This window comes from Camarhynchus parvulus, chromosome 3, assembly GCF_901933205.1.
Source record: "Camarhynchus parvulus chromosome 3, STF_HiC, whole genome shotgun sequence".
Taxonomy (NCBI): domain Eukaryota; kingdom Metazoa; phylum Chordata; class Aves; order Passeriformes; family Thraupidae; genus Camarhynchus; species Camarhynchus parvulus.
Window position 1 is genome coordinate 5318369 of NC_044573.1, and position 22869 is coordinate 5341237.

At 45.3% G+C, this 22869-nt stretch overlaps 2 protein-coding genes across 2 annotated transcripts in view; one reads left to right on the forward strand and one right to left on the reverse strand.

Annotated features, from left to right (window-relative positions):
• CFAP61 (cilia and flagella associated protein 61) overlaps positions 1-4049 on the reverse strand; it is a 91061-nt gene extending 87012 nt beyond the window's left edge. The window contains exons 1-3 of the mRNA XM_030946484.1: positions 3940-4049; positions 1912-2062; positions 1124-1274 (exon numbers count right to left, since the gene is read on the reverse strand). Of these exons, the coding sequence (XP_030802344.1) occupies positions 1124-1274; positions 1912-2054 (294 nt within the window). The 5' untranslated portion in view covers positions 2055-2062; positions 3940-4049. The remainder of the gene's footprint in view (positions 1-1123; positions 1275-1911; positions 2063-3939) is intronic.
• A 117-nt stretch (positions 4050-4166) lies between these two features.
• Positions 4167-17055, forward strand: CRNKL1 (crooked neck pre-mRNA splicing factor 1). Its single transcript, XM_030945191.1, has 14 exons — positions 4167-4242; positions 4444-4596; positions 5132-5223; positions 5325-5483; positions 5797-5963; positions 6805-6983; positions 7606-7776; positions 9038-9229; positions 10369-10428; positions 11486-11566; positions 12906-13145; positions 14318-14419; positions 15598-15846; positions 16803-17055. The coding sequence occupies exons 1-14, from the start codon at positions 4195-4197 to the stop codon at positions 16968-16970; spliced, it is 2061 nt and encodes a 686-aa protein (XP_030801051.1). The 5' UTR covers positions 4167-4194; the 3' UTR covers positions 16971-17055.
• The last annotated feature ends 5814 nt before the right edge of the window (positions 17056-22869 follow it).

Genomic DNA, 22869 nt, shown 5'->3' on the forward strand with positions numbered 1-22869 from the left:
AAACCAGATATGAACTGTAACTGTTTCTGAATACTGCTGGTAACAGACAATCCAGTAAAGCATCTTCACTTAATCCTTTCTACACAAGTCAACTCCCACTTCAGACCCTGAAATTATTTCTGCACTCTAGGAAAAAGACAGGTCAACTACACTTGACAGAATTCCCATGTTCAGATGACCTCGGTTTTGAAAAGCACACCTGCATGGATTTAACCTACAGTTTACCAACAACATCTCATCAAATTATACCCCAGAAAATGTTCAGAGCTTCTGTCAATGCAGAAACTTAAAACACTGAATCTTATACACCTCCTTTAGCAAATAAATTCCATTCTAGAAAAATATAATGCTGCTGTCTGTTTCAAGGTGTTTTTTATTACTGGTTCTGAGCAGTACTTCATTTTTCTTGTCTTTTCTCTGTAGGCCCCTACAGCAGATCCTGCAGAGCCACCAGACAGCCTGAGGGAGATCACAGCCCAGCAGAACCCCCAGAGCAGCTACAGCTGTACCCTGAATGAAGTGGCTGCCAACAAAGTGCTGCTCAAGGGACAAACAAAGTCCATGACAAGGAAAACACAGGTCCTTTCTGCACACTCCCTTTGGCTGTACTGGTGGTGCTTCCTTTAAGAGCACACATTTTCTAACACTGTTTTTGTCAGTTACCTCCAAGCCATTGCTTAACATCACAGAAGACCCTGAGCAACTGATGAACAAAATGCCCAAAGATACTTGCAGCACTGCCAACACCTTATTATGGCACATGCTGCACACCTTATGAGGGCTTGAGGTTTAACATTTTCTCTATTTACTCAACAATCCCACGACCTAGCTCCCAGCTGGACTTGGTGATGGGGGAGCATTTGAGTGCTAAACTCATAAGGGCCTGTTTCTAGTCTGTAGATCCTACCAGAAAGTCACAAGCAGCAGTGTCCCCACCAGCACTGACCAAGTCCACTGCAGAACTAAGGTTCCCCTTGTCAGCACGAGGGTTTGACAAGGACTCCATCACCTTCTGTATCCTGAAAGCCTCAAATCTACTGGAAACAGACTGTAGACACCCACGCGTATTTGCCATACCTGAGCCTTAAATGAAAACTCAACTAAAATCACACAATTTACTTACAGTGCACTTATTGTTGGGGTAATGTTCATGCAGGAATGGTTCCCATTCAGCCTGATCAGTGATATTCCAATTTGGATAGTCCAGAAAGGCAGCATGGGCTATAACCTCATTCTTCTCATTGCAGAGTGTCAAAGCAAGATTTGATAATTCCCTATGAAAACAATTTAATTTTGCACAAATTCAAGAAACTCCACATAGAAAAGTGACTGTGAATTCAGCCTGCTGGAACAGCAAAATTAGCCATGTTCAAGAGGGTTCCCAGGATCAGGCCTCAATAATTAACTTCACCATCCACATGCTAACTTGGAATTTTTGCTTCAGTCCCACATATTTGTGTTTTAACACTACAAAAATCCAGGTGGATTTTCAAATCCTCAATCATATTAGTAACTTTGAGATGCAAGACTTAAACATTGCCTTCTATTGGTATGTTTCTTCACCGTCTTTTTCCCCAAACAGCTGTTATCTGGGATTTTTGCTATCAAGGGGGGGGGGGAAACCTAAATGACCCATCAGTACCTGCCTGTCAAACAGCCTGTCTGCTGATTGCTTTTTTTTTTAACAGCATTTCTTTTAAGCTTTTACAAAAGGAAGCTAATATAGAATTAAACCTTGTCCACCATGGCAAGAGACCCAGGTTTGCACAGTCATGCATGTGACAGACATGAAAGTAGATTTTCTCTCCATTTTTAGAAACAGCACAAATATGTCACATCGTGTCAAGAATGTTTTCTGCTATTTTAAGTGTAATTTCCCAAAAGGTGACAACCCAAAACACCATTACTTACAAGAGGTAAGTGACATCAATCCTTCCAAAGAGGTCTTCTGTGAAAGGGCTGAAGAGGCTGATAATGGCTGGGACATCCCGTGACTCTGTCCTTCTGACAGTGACCACATCTGTATTTCCACTTGAGGAGGTTACCGTGGCCATCCCACTGGCTGCCCTGAGAACCAAGGAAAACACTGCTGGCTCCAGCCATCCCACTGGCATCCCTTGCCCGACAGAGTAATTTCAGGGGGGGTTTCATAACAACTCTAAATTGGGACAGCTTCTATGGATTTGGCGCCTGGTTCCTGCATACCTCCACACAAATATGCACTGCCTGGCCAGTGCACACCTGAAATGCAGCAAGCAATCACTCCTGTAGCCTGGATCCTACAGAGGAAATTAATTGTTTTAATAGGCTACAGCTGCTCTCCTATTTATTCATTTGCATGCAAACCAGCTCATCACCAAGAACTTCAAACTCAAAGGCCGTCAGTGGGAGGCTCAGCTGTGGGCAGTCAGGAGGCTCAGCTGCAAATAATCAGGGGCACAACGTTCCGATTAAACAGCAGTTTCAGGTGAGTTAAATGTACTTTGTCCAAAACCACTCCTCGAATTTCCTTGGAGGTCAACAGCAGGGCTTAAATTTCTGAAGGAATTCAAAGTTCAACTGCTTTCCTATGCAGGGGGGAAAAAAAAAAGTTAAGTTTAAAAAAAAAGTGGTTTTTTTGTGGTTCCTCATTGACAAAATGTGCCAGGCACAGCTGATCCCCCCAGAAACTTTAGAACACACGGGGCAGCAGACCCTCGAAGCACCTGTGACCATCCCCTCGGGTCTAACACCCTTCAGACACGTGAAATAGAGCGACCAAACAATGGCTTCCTGCAATTTCTTAAATAGACGTGCAAGATATAGCAGCACTAACTAGGAAAAAAAAAAAAAGCAAAGTCTAAACCAACACACCTAGACCAGCGGAGCAATCTCAGCGCTCTGCCAAACACAACAGCCACTTCCAACAGTGACTCCAAATGCAAAAGTGATGCTCAGTTATTAGGCACCGCAATTCCCAATTAAAACGAAAAACCAAAAGAAATGCAAATTTGCGCATTTTTAAAATACAGACAGAGTCACATGCATTCCTACATCTTTCACAGACAAGCAGGACATTCCAGTGCCAGCGCGGGTCCTGAAATTAACCTGAAGCGACACATCCCCTGCAAACACGCGTCAATTTAAAAAATAAAAACTAACGCGAACTTTAAAGGGCCATTCACCGGCTGAGGCTTAGCGCACTAGGAGAACTTCAACTGAGGAAAACCGCTTGCCACATTTTCACAGTCAATTGTTTAACTTAATACAAAAAACCAAAAATACACCCGCATCTCCACCGGCTCCCCTGAACGCTCCCGCAGCCAGCAAGAGCAGCATTTTCACAGTAAAAATGTGCCATTTTCGTAAGGAAACGTGCTGTTCCTACAGCAGCTCCTGCCCTCGTCCCGCGGAGCAGGATCCCGGCGACAGCCAGCAGAACGAGCAGAGGAGGGCGGTCCCCTCCCGAACTCAGAGCAGTTCCCTCCCTCCTGCTCACACAAACACTTTCTCGAAGCACAAATAAGATTCCACACGGGCTTTTTTGGAGTTTGTAGCCCAGAACGCACCGCATACACACATACCTGGGGAAAGCGCTGCAGAGCTATTGAAGGCTGATGACGGGCGGCTCTTAAAGGGGCACCGCCGGTGGCGCGGGGCGGGGCGGGGCCGGACCGGGGGCGGTACCGCGGAGTTGGGCGGGGACTGGACACCGGGGGCTAGACACAGAGGGCGGAATACCGAGGGCGGGATACCGAGGGCTATACACCGGGGGCTATACACCGGGGGCTGGACACCGAGGCTGGACACCCGGGGCTGTCCATGGACACCCCCCGAGGCGGCCTCACGGAGCCCCGGGCGCGAGCGACCCCCTCAGGCAGGCGGGCCACGCCCCCGCACGCGGACAGACCCACACCGCCGAGCCGCCAGGGGGCGCCCCACGGAGCGCCGGGAACTCACCTGCCCTGTGCCCGGCACGGAGCGAAGCGGCCACAGAGCGTCCCAAGAACAGGAAAGACCGGACAGATGGAACAGACGAGCCCACGGACGAGACAGGCCGAACAGGTGGCCCCACGGACGGAATGGACAGTCCCGCCGCCGCCGCTGCCGTCGCCGCCCGGGGACGCGTCGCCGTTACCCCGGCAACGACGCATGGGCGGTGCTGCGTGAGGTCAGGGGCGCCGGGGCGGGGCCTGCGCGCACAGCGGTGGCAAGATGGCGTCCACGGCGGCGGGGAAGCAGCGCATCCCCAAAGTGGCCAAGGTGGGCGGCAGGGATCCCCCGGGACCCCTCGATTCCCCTCCATCCCCCTCGATCCCCACTCGCACCGGGCCATCCCGTCCCGGCGGGCTCTGGCCCCGTTCGCGGCGGGCACCGCGCGTAGCGAGGCGCCGGAGGAAGTTGATGGTCTCGGTGCTGAGTTGGGAAAGGTGAGCTGAGCACCCGCTTGTATTTGCCTTGCAGGTGAAAAACAAAGCACCCGCCGAAGTTCAGATCACAGCGGAGCAGCTTCTGCGAGAGGCAAAGGAGAGGGAACTCGAGCTTCTCCCACCGCCTCCGCAGCAGAAGATCACAGATGTTGAAGAGCTAAATGACTATAAACTCCGGAAGAGGAAGGTACAGTAAAAAACAAACAAACTGGTTTAATCTCGACACTCACATTAGGCACTACAATTCCACTGTTTTTAATTAGACAAGATGTAGTCCGTATTCCTTGTGGACTTTCAAGGTAAACACCAATTCTTTAAAACCCCCTTTTCATGTTATTCTTTAGCAGAACCTGCAATTCACAGATGTGTTGCTCGACAAAATCTGGTAGTAAGCAACATCTCCCCCATGTCTATGTTCAGAACACTGAAACTTACTTACACAATTGTGATACTTACACAATTAATAGGTGTTTTCTTCATCACCAGCCCCTATAAAAACATGAACAAAGTAAATAACATTACAGGTATGCTGAATTATAAATCTTCTTTTGAAATAATTGCTTTGCTTGTGCAGGTTTACCCATGGTTTTGCTTGGCTTTTTGCTTTGAAAATGCCTAAGCAAAGCAAGCATATTCCAAATGGTTATATATAATAAGCCTTTTTTGATGTGAATGGGGTCTGCAGAAGGATTTCTGACTTACAGATGTAACTTTCTCCTCAGACTTTTGAAGATAACATTAGAAAGAACAGGACTGTTATCAGTAACTGGATAAAGTATGCACAATGGGAGGAAAGCCTGAAGGAAATCCAGAGGTAATGATGATGCAGCTGCAGGCATCTCTTACAAACCTTTTTTAGACCCACACCAAAGCCTGGGAGGCACATTTTACCTGCCCTGTGCTCCTGTTTTCCAGAGCCCGTTCCATTTACGAGCGTGCCCTGGACGTGGACTACAGGAACGTCACCCTCTGGCTGAAATATGCCGAGATGGAGATGAAGAACCGCCAGGTCAACCACGCCAGGAACATCTGGGACCGGGCCATCACCACCCTGCCCAGGGTGAACCAGTTCTGGTACCGTGGCTGAGCAGTGAGATCCCCTTCTAGCCCCAAAGAACCCCCTGGGGTTATGCAGATTATCCTGCTTCTCCAAGTCTTCAGGCTAGTCTGGAAAAAAATGGAGGAAGGCTAAAGTTTTGGAAAGGTTTTGTACTTTTTAGGTGGCGAGAGCCTTGGGAGAGAATGGTGTTGGTGTGCCTGGGTGCTGCCAGTCACTGCTGTGCTTACAGGCATTTCTGGGGTGAGGAGAGCTCGGGGATGCACTGCAGAAATCCCTGAGTGGATGAGTTCACCAGGGGATTGCAGAAACTGCATCTGCTTTGCCCAGGTACAAGTACACGTACATGGAGGAGATGCTGGGGAACGTCGCTGGCTCACGCCAGGTGTTTGAGCGGTGGATGGAGTGGCAGCCAGAGGAGCAAGCCTGGCATTCCTACATCAACTTCGAGCTCAGATACAAGGAGGTGGACAGAGCACGAAGCATTTACGAGAGATATATCCTTTCCAGAGCCAGGGTTAAGCTCTCCATTCTGTATTTCCTTCCCAAGTATTCTGTCACTGTACTCCTTTTCCATGCGGTGTGCTGGGAATGAGCCACCACCCTGGGAGCCAGCAGGAGGTGTTAAAAGCATGTTTAGGGAAAGCCTCCAGATGCAGTGCAGTGGCTGCTGGTCCTGCCACAACAGTGTCTGTTCAACTGCACTGCTCATGCACCCAGCTTTTGTAGCCATCCTTTGTTTTGGGTTTCTCCTCAGATTTTCCCTGACCTGTCGCAGATTTTTAATCTTTTATTTAAAAATCCTTTCCTTAGGATTTTTCCTCCTGAGAAGCTGAGAGGCCTCAGGAACAAAATGTAAACATTGATTATCTGCTGCTGTGGAATGCAGCAGGTGGATCTGTGATTAGCTCATGTTGGTTGTTTCTAATTAATGGCCAATCACAGTTAGCTGGCTCGGACAGAGAGTCCAATACAGAACCTTTGTTATTCATTCTTTGCTATTCTATTCGTAGCTAGCTTTCTGATGAAATCTTTTCTTCTATTCTTTTAGTATAGTTTTAATGTAATATATATCATAAAATAATAAATCAGCCTTCTGAAACATGGAGTCAGATCCTCATCTCTTCCCTCATCCTGAGACTCCTGTGAACAGTCACACTGACCCTTATCTCTTTATAACTTCACAGTAAGGCACAAAACCTTTTGCATGCTTATACCTGTCAGTGTCTTCTTCCCAGCTTATTCCCATATGTGTGCCATGCTGGGAGATGACCCTGGGAAGAGCCCAGCAGGGGATGTGCCACTCAGGCAGAGCTGTTTCCTTAACAAGAGCTGCACTTGTCCTGGTTCACCCCGAGGTGAAGAACTGGATCAAGTACGCGCGCTTCGAGGAGAAGCACAGCTACTTTGCCCACGCCAGGAAGGTGTACGAGAGGGCAGTGGAGTTCTTCGGGGAGGAGCACATGGATGAGCACTTGTACGTGGCCTTTGCCAAGTTTGAGGAGAACCAGAAAGAGGTAAGGTCTTCATCTGAGTCGTGCCTCTGTTTCTGCTTGAGTATCAAAGGCATTTAACCTTCACTGCAATACTTGCAGTTCCCAGCACCTCGTGACTGCAGTCTGAATTAGGGGGCCAGTTTTTGGTTTTTTGCTCACCTCTAGTTGCCTTTGGTGACATCAATAAAATGTGCTCTAAGGGGGATCTGACAAGCCCAAGACCAACAGCATTGGCTCGAACTTGTATCCTCAGACTGGAGAGGTTCTGAGAGGTTGTGGGCCTGCATGATAGAAAACTGGATTAGTCCAGATGTTTTTCACAGTCTCTAAGGTTCCCAGGCTGTTATGAAATTGAAGACATTCTGTGGACCCCAAACCACAGCCTCTTAAATTGGTTTAAATATTCTTAACCTGTAAATGAATAAGAGATGATGGGGGCTGGCATTTTCAGGTTTATTTTTTCCCCCTCAAAGTTTACTCTTCAGGGAGATCTGTTTTAGTCCTGTTCTAAAACAATTGCTTACCTTAGGATGTTCCACAGTTCTATATTTTATTAAGTATTCCCAAAAGCTCATTGAAAAACTGTCAGGGAAGACAAAACCTGCTTTGTAAATATTTTTCTAATTATATTTAATATTTTCAGTTTGAAAGAGTGAGAGTCATCTACAAGTATGCCTTGGATAGAATTCCAAAGCAGGATGCCCAGAATCTCTTCAAGAATTACACCATCTTTGAGAAGAAGTTTGGAGACAGGAGGGGAATTGAAGACATCATTGTCAGCAAGAGGAGATTCCAGTATGAGGAGGAAGTGAAGGTATGTGGGACAGGTACCCTCCAGGCTCACTGTACAGCCAGCTGGTGCTTAAGGGACACAAGTATTTTGTGACATCAAGGCTGATGAGTTTCAAGTTACCCTTGAAACTCAGTCCAAAAAAAACCACCAAGGGAATGCTCATTTTAGAGCCAGAATCCCATCCCTGGGGCAGAGAATGATATCTGCATTCACTGCTTTTTTTGTTTCTGCTTTCTAATCTAGATTGTGCAGGTGAGGGTTATGGATTGAACTCAAGGCTTGGTACCTTTAAGGATAATGCAGTTTAGCTTGTAGTTACTACTTAAGTTAGGGAATGGCCATTACAGGACACCTCACCTGTGCATAAAAACCTTTTTGTGAGAAAACACCTGTGCCGCACCTGTTGAAAACAGGAACATACTCCCAGTACTAAAATGATTTCAGCATTTATTATAATAAAAAGAAAGGCCTAAAGCAAGGGGGCCCATGGGCCAAGCAGAAGTGTTCCCGTTGAGGATGCTGCAGCACCAGCACTGGGGCTGCTCAGCAGCGATGGCCCCAATTCCCAGATGGAGCTGCACTGCTTCTCTGGGTCTTTTTATCCTGTTTTTTGTCCCTGTGGATTGATTTCTTTTTGGATCCTTCATTTACATGAAGGTTTTAAGCACTTGATTGGCCCATCACAGTTCTGTCCAGGCTGGCTCAGTTTGCTTGGGGAGTGATGCACTTAGGTGTAATACAGTACGTCGAGTACTGTATTTCTTATAACTACCCTATTAACCTCTTTTACCATAACCAAACTAATAGTACATGCTTAACAATTACCACCTATTTTACAACAGTTTCTAACCTATTTTTAACACACCTGTCTGCTGTTCAGTCCACATTGCACATTTCATCACTCCTCCTCCCTTCTCACACTTTACTTGGATCGCCTTCATTGAGACAATGCTGAGGGCAAAATGAAAACAAAATTTTAAGCAAGGTCACTTATAAAACCCAAAAGCATTTCATCACTCCTCGTCCCTTCTCACACTTGGGTTGCCTTTATTGAGACAATGCTGAGGTGAAAGTAACAACAAAATTCAAAGCAAAGTCACTTATAACCCAAATGCTCCACCATCAGCATCCCCAAGACTGACAGTTTTCATTAATATTCCAGTGATGCATTTTAAAGGGGAAATTAAAAGGGGAATTTATTTATCTAAGTAAACGATGAGGCTCTGATCGTTTTAGTGACTGCAGTTTGTTTGCTGTTGCCCCTGTCCCCTGCCTCTGGAAGGCAAACCCCCACAACTACGACGCGTGGTTCGATTACCTGCGGCTGGTGGAGAGCGACACGGACGCCGAGACCGTGCGGGAGGTGTACGAGAGAGCCATTGCCAACGTGCCCCCCATCCAGGAGAAACGCCACTGGAAGAGGTACATCTACCTCTGGATTAACTATGCTCTCTATGAGGAGCTGGAGGCAAAGGCAAGTAGTGACAATTCGGGGTTTCCCGTTCCTTATAGGAAATAGCTGCTGGTATTTTAATAGGAAAACCCAGAGCTAAGTATTGTCTGTGTTGCTAGTTTTGTGTAGCGTGTTACAGGATTTACTGTTTAAATACAGAGAATTTTTCCTCTTCCAGTTTTCTCTCCTGTGTAAGGGAGGTGTGAGAAATAGCTACTCACTTTTTAGAGTTTAGGAAGGTTTATTAAACCTTATCAAAAATACAACAGAAGACTGAATAAAGAAAAAAGGTTAGGGCACTGGGAGCAAAAGATTTTCCCTGCCATGTGCTCACCCACACAATGGAAGTTTTTCCCTTTTAACCCTTTAACCCCTCCCAAAGTTCTGTCCAGCTACCCCTTCTTCACTGTCCAGTGGTGGAGATCTCTTCCTCAACTCCTGATTAGGGGTCAGATGTCACCATAGTGACAAGCCAGCCCTCCCTGATGTCCCAACTCCAGCTGTCCATTGATAGCCACATGAGGGGGTACAGCCTAATTATAAATCTATAAACTTTTCTTAACCTATATACATGATATTTGTCCATTAATTGTGAGAGTCAATCATTGCCTCACTCATCTGTCACAGAGGGGAAAAAACAAACTTGTTTTACCCCAATTCATTCAGAAACACGCTGATAACAAAAGCAGGAGTGGGGATTTCTGGTGGCCCTGGCTGAGCTGCCCATGGCAGACTGTTACCTGAACTTGTGAAATAGTTTTATAATTAACAAAAACTGTTTGTGAAGCAGCCACGTTGTTGCTATTGTGACCTCAGAGGCTATGCAAGTATTTATTGGAACATTAGAGTTGCTTTTACTACAGAAAACCTGTTCAGTGTCTGTTAAAGGAAAATACTTATTTTTCCTCCCACAACCGGGACACTCCTTGTTTTATTGCCAGCTTCCAAGCACTGAACCTTGCTTTGAAAGGTGAGTCGTGTTGATTCAGAAGCTACCACCTTTGAATTGTGCACACTAAGTAGATAAGCATTGCTGATTCGCTGATTCTAACCAGCTTGACTTAGATACTGTTCTGCAGTTTTGCAGTCACTGCAAGATTCAAATCCAGCATGATGTCAGCTGATTAACAAAGTGTTTTACATGCTGCCTCTTCTTACAGGATGCAGAGAGAACCAGACAGGTGTACCAGGCATGCCTTGAGCTCCTGCCTCACAAGAAGGTATGGCTCCTCCATCAGTCTGGCTTGAGTTTTGTGTTAAAATGCCCTAGATAAGATCCTTTAGTTCTCTTCCCCCGTTATATTCAGGGGTGTAAGCAGCTCCAAACGGCTGGATTGTGGGTTCATGGAGACTTTGCTTAAATCTTCAAGTATCCCTTCCAGTTTCTCAAAACCTCCACCTTCCAAAATGGTTTTCAAGCTAGAGTGCAAGATGTCTGTAATTTGCATCACAGAGGGAAACTGCAGGGCAAGCACTGATGTCACGTCAGGATGCCCTCACACACATGAGACACAAGAGTTTTTCCAGTATTTTCAAATTACTAAGTAGTTGCTAAGTAAACCTTAAGAAGATGACTCTGCCCATAGTCAGAAAATGGGGAAGACCATAGAGATTTTGCTTGCTTGCATTTCTCCTCAGGCAGGATCGTTTGTAGCTGCTCACACCCTTGTAGGGCACTTGAGGCTCTGCTTAACTGGGTTAACACCTTTTATAGCACCCAGTGGCCTCACCCCTGAGACAGCTGTTTGACAAAACAGCTTTTAGGTCTGTCTTCCCCATTACAATCGGTCTTCAAGGCCGATTGATTGGGGTTTTCTGTTTTTTTGGTTTTTTTTTTTGCTTGTGAACTTTAACTAAAATATGCCTTACAACTGCATTGCCTTGGAATGTCAGAAAATCCTTGTTCGTGTTCTTTTTCTAGTTTGTCATTTATTGTGTCATCTGAGTGTCAGATTAATCTCTAGTTATCAAGACCTGATTAGCTAATAATTGATTCAGCAATAGCTTATGTTTTGCCAGTTGATGATTGGTTAAAAAACTATTTTCTGCGGTTTAAAAGAATTCTGTCCTGGCCATTTTTGCTTTCACCCCAATATATTGTCCTATTTTAGATGATGAACCCTAAACCTTTCAGCAGGAAAACACTGAGATCAAAGGAGATTACCTGCAGTAGCAGTCATATCCTGTATAGACAGAATGCTTACTTTTTTAAGCAACATGTACAGTGTTATATACTGACTTTCCAGCCTAAATAGCACTTTGTTCTTTTTCTTCCAGTTTACATTTGCTAAAATGTGGCTGCTGTATGCACAGTTTGAAATTCGACAGAAGAACCTCCCCCTTGCCAGAAGGGCTTTGGTAAGCTTTTGTCAGAGCCATAATTGACTTCACTAACTAATAGTAACACTGGAACGGCATTAAAAGATCTTAAATTGTCCTTTTTAAATTGCTGATTTAATCCACTTAAAATAAAGCATCCAAGAAGTCTGCAGGGGCCAGCATTTACTGTCATGTATGATTTAAAAAGAAATGTAGCTTGTTCTGATGAATTAGCCCCGGGCAGAAGCACAAAGTGCTGCTCTGAATGCAGAGCACCCACATCAGCTCAGTGCTCTTACAAGTTCTTAGCTGCTGCTGATGGCTTGCAGGGATACTTGTTCTAACAATTGTGTTTTAAAAAGCGTTGTAGATGAATGGGAGGTTTGCCTCTAGGAAATTAGGAGGACCGGCCAAGCTGTGTGCCAGTCCCAGCTGCTGACAAAAGCAATCACAGGGACTTCAGGCAGGCTCAGGAGCTGCTGAGCAGGTTCAGTCTGAGTATCAGCACGAGGGGACAGCAGGATGTGATGGGGCAGCAAGAAATGGCATCTTTTGAAACGAAAAAACTTCCTTTCCTTTCAGTTCAGATGTTCTTTGTAAACTCAGGGATAGCATCAGGCATTTTGAGAGAAAACCAGTGTTGGTAGCAGTTGGGGTGGTTTGACTTTCAAGAGCAAATTGATGGGGTTTCCACCCAAACAGTGTTGGAGGGCACATGGAGAAGAACTGAACATATTCTGAAATTCCAGTGACATCTGCAGAACTGGAGGCCTATAACAGTGGCCAAACTGATAATCCCAAGTGGTGGTTTCCTCCATTTTTCATAAATTCCAAGGCACTAAACATATAGGAACATTGTGCAGGAGAACTGTGGTAAGGGAATTCTGTCTCAAATTGCCTCGCATTGGCTTGAAGGAGCAGAAGCCACATTGCTTAGTAAACAATACTTGTCTATAGAAGTGACTCCAAGGCCAAGTTCACTACAGCCTGTCTCAGGTAGAGCCCATTCTTAACTCTTGTTTTAAGAGTTTCCCAGACTAAGAATGCAGAATTGCCTCTCACAGCTTGGCTCAGGACAGACAGCTTTCTTCAGAGACTGAGCTGACAGAAAGAAAGTGCTTTGTAAAGACATTATTCTCCACCTGTCCAGCAATTCTCTGTGCCAGGAGGAACAGTGTGGGGCCACAGTTTGTTTGGTATCATTTGTTTTTTGAGAGGATTCGAAACTGCTTACCTGGCAGGCTGGTACAGACTGGTACTGTGCAAAAAAACAAAATTGTAGTTCAAACACTTAGCAAATCGAGTGGGGGTTTTATTTTCTTGCAAGATCACTAAGAGTTTTGTTTTTTGTTGTTTGTTTTTTTTTTATGCACAACAGGGGACATCCATAGGTAAATGCCCGAAAAACAAACTGTTCAAAGGCTACATTGAGCTGGAGTTACAGCTGCGTGAATTTGACCGTTGCCGAAAGTTGTATGAAAAATTCCTGGAGTTTGCACCGGAGAACTGCACGTCCTGGATTAAATTTGCTGAGCTGGAGACCATCCTTGGGGACATTGACCGTGCCAGGGCCATCTATGAGCTGGCTATTGGCCAGCCCCGGCTGGACATGCCTGAGGTGAGCAGGGAGGGACAGATTTAAGGTATTTATTGCTCAGTGTGGCTGATGAACGTGTTATTAGGAAAATTAATCCACAAACACCAGAGATTTATGTCCAAAAAGGAGACAGAGGAGTCCTTTTACTTTATTTGAATAAAGGGAGAGGCCATGGGCATTCCCCTGGGATCTCTCAAAATTTTGGAGGAGGCAGCCTCCCTTTTTATCCCAATTTCCGAGCCACATTTCCCTTCTCTCTTTCCCCATTGGCTGAGGTACTTGAGAGGTGCAGACTCCCCAATACGCATGATACCAAAGGTTTCTCTCTAATGTATAACTTTTAATTTTATGGAATTTAGGGGTTTTTCTTCCCCATTGTTTCTTTCATCTTTCAATGTCTCATTTTGTTTATCAGCAAACCTGAAGTTTATTTGTAAAAGCAAATGTCTTTTTCCATTCATCAATCAGTGGAATCCTTCCTATTGTTTCTTTTATCTCCCAATGCTAGTTTTGTCTACCAGCAGACCCACAGCTTGTTTGTAAAGACAAATCCCTATTCCTCTCGATGTCAATAATCCACCAGATGAAAGATGAAGTGAAAGCTGAGTGGTTGATGGGCACCAGCTTTGGTGCTGCTCAGCCCTAATCCCAGGCTGTGCTACCAAACACCCTGATCCCTGAACCTTTTCTTGTGGTATTTTGAGAGTTCCCCATCGTTGGGAGGAATGATTGAATCTGACTCCCTGTTCTTAGAAGGCTCATTTATTATTTTTTGATACTATATTATGTAAAAAAATGCTATACTAAACTATACTAAAGATTAGAGAAAGGATACTTAAAGAAGACTGAAAGATAATAATGAATCTCCTGACTCTCTCCTCAGAGTCTCGACACAGCCTGACCATAATTGGTCATTAAGTTAAAACAATTCACATGAAGCCAATGAAACTATGACCAGTTGGTAAACAATGTCCAAACCACATTCCAAAGCAGCAAAACACAGGAGAAGCAATCAGATAGTTATTGTTTTCATTTTTCTCTGAGGCTTCTCAGCTTCCCAGGAGAAGAAATCCTGGCAAAGGGATTTTGAAAATATGATGGTGACATTTTCTCAGGGAAATTTTGCCTTTATCTGTATTTTCCCCTGCCAGTGTGCTAAGGAATGGATATGACGAAAGGCTTCTCTGTTGCAGGTGCTGTGGAAATCCTACATTGACTTTGAGATTGAGCAAGAGGAGTATGAGAAGACCAGGAACCTTTACCGGCGGCTGCTGCAGCGCACACAGCACGTCAAGGTGCGTGTGGTCACCCAGGACAGGGAAAGCCTGAGCTGCCTGAGCTCACATCAGCCCAGGTTCAGACTCATGAAGGGGGGAGGGAAGTTCCTGAATTCCATACAACAGGCCTATCTCAGATAAAAGAAGCTTTTCCAAGCAACCCTCTTTGCTGAGCAGCTTTGATTGCTAAAACATTGCAAGGAAAACTGATTTTTCCAGTGTTGCTTGGTGCTGTCATTGACAAAATTCACACACAATTCTCATGTCTTGAAACAGCCACAAGAAATTGATCCACATGTGTCACTCTTGTGCTGAGAATGACACAGGAACAGGTGAGAGGCAGTATTGTAGAAAAAGAAGGCTTTATTCAAGAGAACCACGTGGTTTTTATAGAGGGATATGATAGATTCTGTTTGATTGGCTAACTAACAAAAACACCTTCCTCATACTCCATCCTTGAGGAGAACAGAAATATGAAGTAGAAGAACACTACCTGCAGATTGTTCATATTTAACAAGTTACCACATCCTTACAACTCCCTAAAAGTTCTCACAAGCCCCTGTGAGAAACTCTTGCTATTTTTCTCTCTGTCCCATGGCATCCACACACATACCTTACATGGATGCTATGTCCTGTCACAGACATCTGTTATGAAAAATCCTTTCCTTAAGATTTTTTCTCCTGAGAAGCTGAGAGGCCTCAGGAACAAAATGTAAACATTGGTTATCTGCTGCTGTGGAATGCAACAGGTGCATCTTTGATTGGCCCATGTTGGTTGTTTCTAATTAATGGCCAATCACAGTCCAGCTGGCTTGGACTTTCTGTCCAAGACACAAGCCTGTGTTATCATTCCTTCTATTTCTATTCTTAGGTAGCCTTCTGATGAAATCCTTTCTTTTATTCTTTTAGTATAGCTTTAATATAATATATATCATAAAGTAATAAATCAGCCTTCTGAAACATGGAGTCAGATCCTCATCTCTTCCCTCATCCTGGGACCCCTGTGAACACCGTCACAGAGTCCTGCTGAAGTGGGGTGAATCTTGTGTGGAAAAAATGATTTTCTGCGCACCTGCTGGCGTTGATCTTTGCTTTTTTTATTATTTTTCTTTGCTGCTTTGTTGTTTCCAGCCTCTGCCCTGTGTGTGGTGGCGCAGAGCAGAGGCTGGAGCTGTGTCTGTGTGCCGTGCCCGCAGGTGTGGATCAGCCTGGCGCAGTTTGAGCTGTCGGCGGGGCAGGACGAGCGGCTGCAGCGCTGCCGGCAGATCTACGAGGAGGCCAACAAGGCCATGCGCAGCTGCGAGGAGAAGGAGGAGAGGGTCATGCTGCTCGAGTCCTGGAGGAGCTTCGAGGAGGAGTTTGGCACTGATGCCACCAAGGAGAGGATAGATAAACTGATGCCTGAGAAAATAAAGAAGAGGAGGAAGCTGCAGGCTGAAGACGGGGTAAGGAAAAATGATGGCAGTAGTGGCCATGAGCCCTCGGTGGCTTTGTGCCCATGTGCAAACACGGGCTTTAATTTTCTGTTATTTCTCTAATGTCACCTTGATTTTTAAGATTTTCTAAGCCTTCTGATGTTTACATTCTTGTAACAAACTTTCTCACACACTTTCTGTAAAGAACTTAGTGTTTTTGTTAGGAAAATTAATCCACAAACACCAGAGGTTTATGTCCAAAAAGGAGACAGAGGAGTCCTTTCTGGCTTTATTTGAATAAAAGGGAGAGGCCATGGGGCATTCCCCTGGGATCTCTTGAATTTTTGGAGGATGCAGCCTCCTTTTTATCCCAATTTCCTGGCCACATTACCTTTCTCTCTTTCCCCATTGGCTGAGGTACTTGAGAGGTGCAGACTTCCTGATACGCCTGATCCCAAAGATTTCCCTCTAATGTATAACCCTCCCTTTTAGTTTTTAATTCTTATGGAATTTAGGGGTTTTTCTTCCCCATTGTTTCTTTCATCTCTCAATGTCTACTTTCGTTTTTCAGCAAACCTGAAGTTTATTTGTAAAAGCAAATATCTTTTTCCATTCATCAATCAGTGGAATCCTTCCCATTGTTTCTTTTATCTCCCAGTGCTAGTTTTGTCTACCAGCAGACCCACAGCTTGTTTGTAAAGACAAATCTGCTATTCCTCTCATTTTATAGAAGAGGAGAAATTTGATGGACTGTTGGTTTGTCCAGTGTCATTGGAGAGGTGGCACTTTCACCCTCCAATCCACTGTCACTTTTGGAAATGTATAAATGTTAGAGTCAGAAATTAAACTTCCCTTTTTTCACCTTGAGAACACATTTTTTCATGTCCTATAGTGACACTCTAATTTCTCTTTCTTGTTAGAAGCACCTTCTAATAGCCAACGTTACCATGCAAATTAAACTCACTTTGTGGTATCTTTCTCTCTAGTCTGATGCTGGATGGGAGGAGTACTATGATTACATTTTCCCAGAAGACACTGCCAATCAGCCCAACCTCAAACTCCTGGCTATGGCAAAGCTCTGGAAGAAACAGCAGCAGGAGAGCGAAGCTGCAGCCATGGATCCTGACAAGGACATTGATGAAAGCCAGACTTAGTACCTTGCCTTTTCCCACCCCTTTCTTGGGCCATTGTACAGTATTTTCATTGGTGATAAATAAATGTATTTGGAGAGTTTTAGTATTACTGACTTGAGATGGATTTTGTGTGGAAGACAAGCACCATCTTGGGGTGGATTCCCTTTAACAGTCCTGCAGGTGTCCATCAATTAAAGGGCTCCTGCAGCTGGCACCAGTGACAGGAGAACTGGGAGAACTGGGCAGTGACTTCACTTCCAGCACAAGGACCTGTCCAAGGCTCCCAGAGCCTATCCCAGCACTGCTCAAGGACATGTATGTGCCAGGGCAGCAGACCTTGAGTGAGAGAGAGATCTCCAGCCATCATCCCTGATGAATTCTCCAGTAATTCTGTTAAACTCAGTCTGTGTTTGAACACTTCCATGTGCTGGCAGACCCCAGCAGAGCTGTGTCATTGCTCTGGGCTGGGCATCACTGACCTGTCCAGATCTGGCCTGTCCAGCTGTGGCCAGAGCAGATTTTTCTGCCCCACCTGCACCTCTATTAACACGTGCCTCCCCTCCCCTGCCCTCTCATCCCTGAGTGTTTCTGCTGACCCACACCCCCTTACATTGTAAATCCCATTTCTGTTTTCCCTCTTTCAATCCCTGCTCTGAGCCCCATTGCTTTTCACAGTTCATTTTGATGTTTCCCTCTGTCCTACTCCCTATCTCTGCTTTTTAATTTCATTTAACTGGATTTGTTACAGAGTTTCAGCTGTGCTAAGATTGTTTTCTTGTGTATATTTTGGTGAGGGTTTTTTTTGGGTGGCTTTTATTTTGTGCGTGTGGGGAGAAGTTTATTTGATTTTTGTTTTTGTATTGCTTCATTCTCTGAGCACTGCATTTTCCAAGAATTCCTTTTTTTTTTGAAGATGGAACCTTGCCTCTTTTTTTGCCAGCTTGGCTGTGTACTCTGTCAATTGCTGGTATTATGTCTCTTAATAAGGCCAATAGTGAGGTTGTCAGCAGGGGCTCAGGTGAGCATCTTGTCTGTGTCAGCACAGAGAGCTTTAGCAGCTCTCCAGAAAGCAGCAGGGCTGCAAGGCACAGGGTCTTGCAGGGGAAGAGCTCATCGTTACTCTGAGTTAAAAAACCAAACTTTTGGATTTTCAAACCAGGTTGATTATTGTGGGGTGGTTGTTCGTATCAGAACAGGATTTGGATTTTTTGCCTTTTCAAACCCTGAAACTCCAGTGAGGAGTGATCTGGACTTTCACCCTGAACACAGCACTTCCAGGAGTAAAACCATTCCCCCTCTGGAGCACTAGTGGGACTTGGGGGTTTAATGGATTTTTCTCCTTCCACAGCCCTGTTCCCATCCCACTTCTCTCCCTCTGCCCTCCCATTGTTACAAGCCCATCTTGAAAAGGGCAAACAGGAGGTTTTATTCCTATAACAAGTAAAACAGAAACCTATCTGCTCCTGTGACTTCTGGGCAGTGAGTGGTTCCATGGTTGAAGCATTACCTTAGGAGTGATAATGGACACAGATTTCTGCCCTGTTTCCCTTGGAATGTGTGAGGCACCTGTGGAGCAGAAGCTTTGTGCCAGAGATGTCACAACTCTCCAGGAGCACTTGCCCACACTCATGCCTCTGGTCCACCCAGCATGAACTTGAAGTGTTCTGTGAACAATTTCAGCATTAATCTTTTGCACACTTCCGAAATGGGGAAGCCAAGCTCAACAGTGGGGCCCAGTTTTCCAGGGATCTACAGCAACAGTTTTCCCTCACATTGCTGAACTGAAGAAGGAAGGAATTCTTCCCTGTGAGGGTGGGGAGGCCCTGGCACAGGATGTGCAGAGAAGCTGTGGCTGCCCCTGGATCCCTGGAAGTGTCCAAGGCCAGGCTGGATGGGGCTTGGAGCTCCCTGGCATAGTGGAATGTGTCCTTGCCCGTAGCAGGGGTGGCACTGGATGAGTTTTAAGGTCCCTTCCCACCCAAACCGTTCTGGGTTCTCTCAGTGCTTTGTGTCCTGCTGCCTGACTCCCAGTAGCCTCTGTCCTCTCTGAGTTTGTGCTCTAATAGGTGCTGAGATATTCCTGCACATTTGATTTATGTCCATTTGCCTCTCTCCTGCAGAGCTGCTGTTCCCATGTTTAACTTATGAAACCCCAGTGCCCTCCTGGCTTCTGCCTGGCCTGCCTGGATTTATTATCACCAGGCTGGGTGGAAGAGAAACATTCCTGCTGGAAAGGCTTCTGGCAGGGAGAGGAAAAGGGGGACACCCCACTGGGGAAATGGCACCTCAAGGTTCAACCCTGCAGCAGCCTGATACCTGAGGGGCTTTGGGAGAATGGCATGCTTTTAGATCTTGCAAAAAATCAAGGTTTTTGCAAAAATCAGGTTTTCATGTGGAAGAGGGAACGCAGAGTGTGGATTTGTGTAGTGGAAAGGTGATCAGCTCGCCTGCTACCTGGTCCACAGGATGGGCAATGGAAAGACATTGGGATTTAGGATGCATTTATTCTGGGACAGCTATTTCAAACCAGATTTGTACATGGAATTGCTTGTTTAAGAGAGGGCTGACTCCATCACTAAGTACGGAGTAAACAGATTTTATGCTCTGGAACTTGTGTGGCACAACTTAAACTGTCCCTGTCTCCCACCAACTGAGCAACAGCTGCTGCTGTGTTGGGGTCTGGAAACTGGTGAGTTCACAGGCTGCAGGCTACCCTTGGGTTTCTAGGGAGCATATTTTTTATGCCCTGACTCTGTTCTGCGCGGTATCTTTGGTGAAGCTGCCTTTTCACCTGTTTTCATGAAAAATATCCTTCTTCGTGATGGATTTAAAGTGTTTGTGTTCATTCCGCTTCTCTAGATACCATCAGTCAATAAAATGCTGCACTTGAAAGAAGATAAATGCTTGTGTGTGCTTGGAAGTGGTGTTCTATTAGTGGATGGTTTATCAGCTGCTACAAGAGCTCAGGAGCAAGATAAATCCAAGGACCAGTACGGAATATCCTTCCTCAGTGGGAGCTGAGCCCTGTGTGGGTGGGTGTGACCGTGTTCACAGGGGTCTTAGGATGAGGGAAGAGACGAGGATCTGACTCCATGTTTCAGAAGGCTGATTTATTATTTTATGATATATATTACATTAAAACTATACTAAAAGAATAGAATAAAGGATTTCATTAGAAGGCCAGCTAAGAATAGAAAAGGAATGATAACAAAGGTTTGTGGCTCGGCTCTCTGTCCGAGCCAGCTGGGCTGTGATTGGGCATTAATTAGAAACATCCAACATGGGCCAATCACAGATGCACTGGTTGCATTTCACAGCAGCAGATAATCACTGTTTACATTTTGTTTTTGAGGCCTCTCAGCTTCTCAGGAGGAAAAATCCTAAGGAAAGGATTTTTCACAAAATATGTCTGTGACAGGTGGGAGGTGAGGGCTTCTGTCACTCTGTTGGTGGCAATTTGAGGGCAGCTTGACCTGTTTCCTCCTACCTGTGCCACAGGCACAAGGGTGGGCAAATCCCTGGTGGATACAAGGATGTCCAGGGAAAGAGGAGGGGCTCAGCACTGAGACCCTTGAGTAGAAATGGGGAAAAATCTGAGCTGTGAGTAAATGTGAGTAAATTGGCTGAATGTGTAATATTTGAAGAGACAAATTCAGGGTAGCGTGGGTGGGAGTAGTGCCATTGTTGTTGGGGGAGAATTCCCAAGAAGTCATCTTCCAGAGAGGGGAAGATCAGGGGTTTCTTTTTGCTCCTGGCTGTGATACAGAAAATGTAACATCTCTATTAATGGTCTGCAGCAGCTTTTGCAGTTCCTTCCCAGCATTATTCTGTGAAGTGTGTTCAGAGAATGCCTTTTGGGAGTTAGGTGTATCCATTTGGATGACACTGGAAAATGCTGATTTTCATGGAGAGAGTAGGACCTGGGGCAGCAGCTGTGGGATGGGATCCGGATCCAGAGGCTGTAGCAAATGTCTCTGCTCTCTCCATGAATGTCCATGTAGGGCTCAGCTAAGGTTGGCTCTGCCCAGGATGATTTTCGATTCTTCCCATTTGGGGGAGGCTGGGAGTGGTGGAATCTGTCTGTTTTGTGGGGAATTTGCACCCAGTGAGAGGCAGCCAGTAAGAAAAGGAATAGGGAGAGATTTGTGAGGTTTCTCAGGAAAGTGATGTGGTGACCTCGGAAAAGAATAGAAACCTTTGAGAGCATTACAGATAACTGTGGAATTCAAATTGGGAATGTTCTGTGCATTTTTCATATCCCTGCCAGGAGGAGCATAGCAGATCTAATGTTTAATGCGTGGACAGTAATAGAAGGCTGAACTGATCTCCACAGGCCTGTTTGTTCCATTACTGTCCAGGAGGAAATAAATTAGATTCTATTAATTCTAAGTTCTATTCTATGCTATTTGGGCCCAGATGCTGCAGAGGGAGAGGTCAGAAGAAGGAAAGCTGAGTTTTAGAGGGTTGATGTTTGGATGACATCAACATAACACGCCCAAGGTGCAGCTTAGTTAAAAGCAACACCAGTGAGTGCTGCTCTCCTTTGGGAGTGTGCACAGCACCCTTAGGCTGAGATCAAAATCTGAATGTCCTCAAGAGGAGCCATTTTATTCATAAGAGGATTTTACATTTGGTTGGACTGATGTGCTTGGTGCCCAGCATGCTCCAAGTCCCAGAACTTGAATTATGGGAACATTTTGGAGACAAATTGTTGTGCTGCTCAGTCTTTAGAGAGGTTGGTAGAACAAACCTGGGTTTTCTTGTTGAGTGTTGTGACTGAGACTGTTGAGAAGAGTTTGCAGAGGTGTCTGTGGAGTTCTGATCTCAGAATGGGCATCAGCTTGCACAAAAAGACCAGAGGAGACTTTGGACTGCTTGAGGTATTTTAAAGCATCAGTTTCTATGCCAGTCTCTGGCCAGACAGAGGATCTTCTCCAAGATAAGGAAATCACCCTTTATACACTCTTGTCTGCCCCATTTTAATCTTTCTTTCCCAGTTATGTAAACAGCACCAGACTAATATTCCCTGTGTACCACTGGTAAGCTGATTCGCTCGCTCCACTTTATCAGACACAAAAGCACTTCAGGGCTGGTTTGTAAATTGAGTTGGATTTTTTTTTTACATCTGTGTTATTCCAAGCTCTTATGTAAATACTTGGAAAGCAATTTCTATATATTCTCGGTTTGTTATGCAACTACTCTGTGCAGTGATGCCAAAAGGATTTAATTTTCTTATCGGTGGTTTTTAGAAGAAGTGATCAAGCATTCTTTCGGTGGAAGGCTCAGGGAATCACAAAGTGAAAACCAATAATAAATGGCAGAAAACAAGGGCAACTACAAAATTAAAAAGAGGGGAAAAAAATAAAGTGTTCCTGCGTTACAGAACTATTTAGGGGGGCTTTCACTGAAGGCCTGATTATTGCTCCAGTGTGAGTTGCCTTTGTTCTTTATGGAAATTATTGAATGATTCAATCCATACATCTGTGTTCCAGCCCCATGTGTGTGCTATTGATGAAACAGAGCAGATTTTGTTGGGCTGGCCACTGCTGGCCACTGCTCTCCCAAAAACCTCTTGGAAACCTGAAAACTCCTTGGCATAAAAATTGATTTTTAACTGAAACCGATTTCATTTTGCCATGAATTAATGCTTTACATGCTGAAAAGAGAACACTGAGTGAAAAATGAAGGCTGAAGCTCTGAGGCTGCTGTAGCAAAGCTCCTGGAGTCCCAGAGGGCTTTTCAGCCCATCTTACAGCCATCCCTAGAAAGCTCTGCAGAAACCCAGTCCTGATTCCCAGCAGGCTCCTCTGACAGCGAGCTCCCTCCATGCATCCCGCGCCACTGCTCACTTGGCTGAGCCTGGGGATGCAGCTGGGTTGGGACATCCGTGCCAGGTATCCCAGAACCTGGCTGCTGCTGA

Bases quoted from the DNA above. Each gene is read 5' to 3' on its own strand.
- CRNKL1 (XM_030945191.1), top strand. From the start codon at position 4,195: ATGGCGTCCACGGCGGCGGGGAAGCAGCGCATCCCCAAAGTGGCCAAG. The intron at 5,484-5,796 runs GTACCGTGGCTG...TGCTTTGCCCAG, and splicing joins CCCAGGGTGAACCAGTTCTG to GTACAAGTACACGTACATGG. The intron at 7,777-9,037 runs GTATGTGGGACA...TGCCTCTGGAAG, and splicing joins AGTATGAGGAGGAAGTGAAG to GCAAACCCCCACAACTACGA.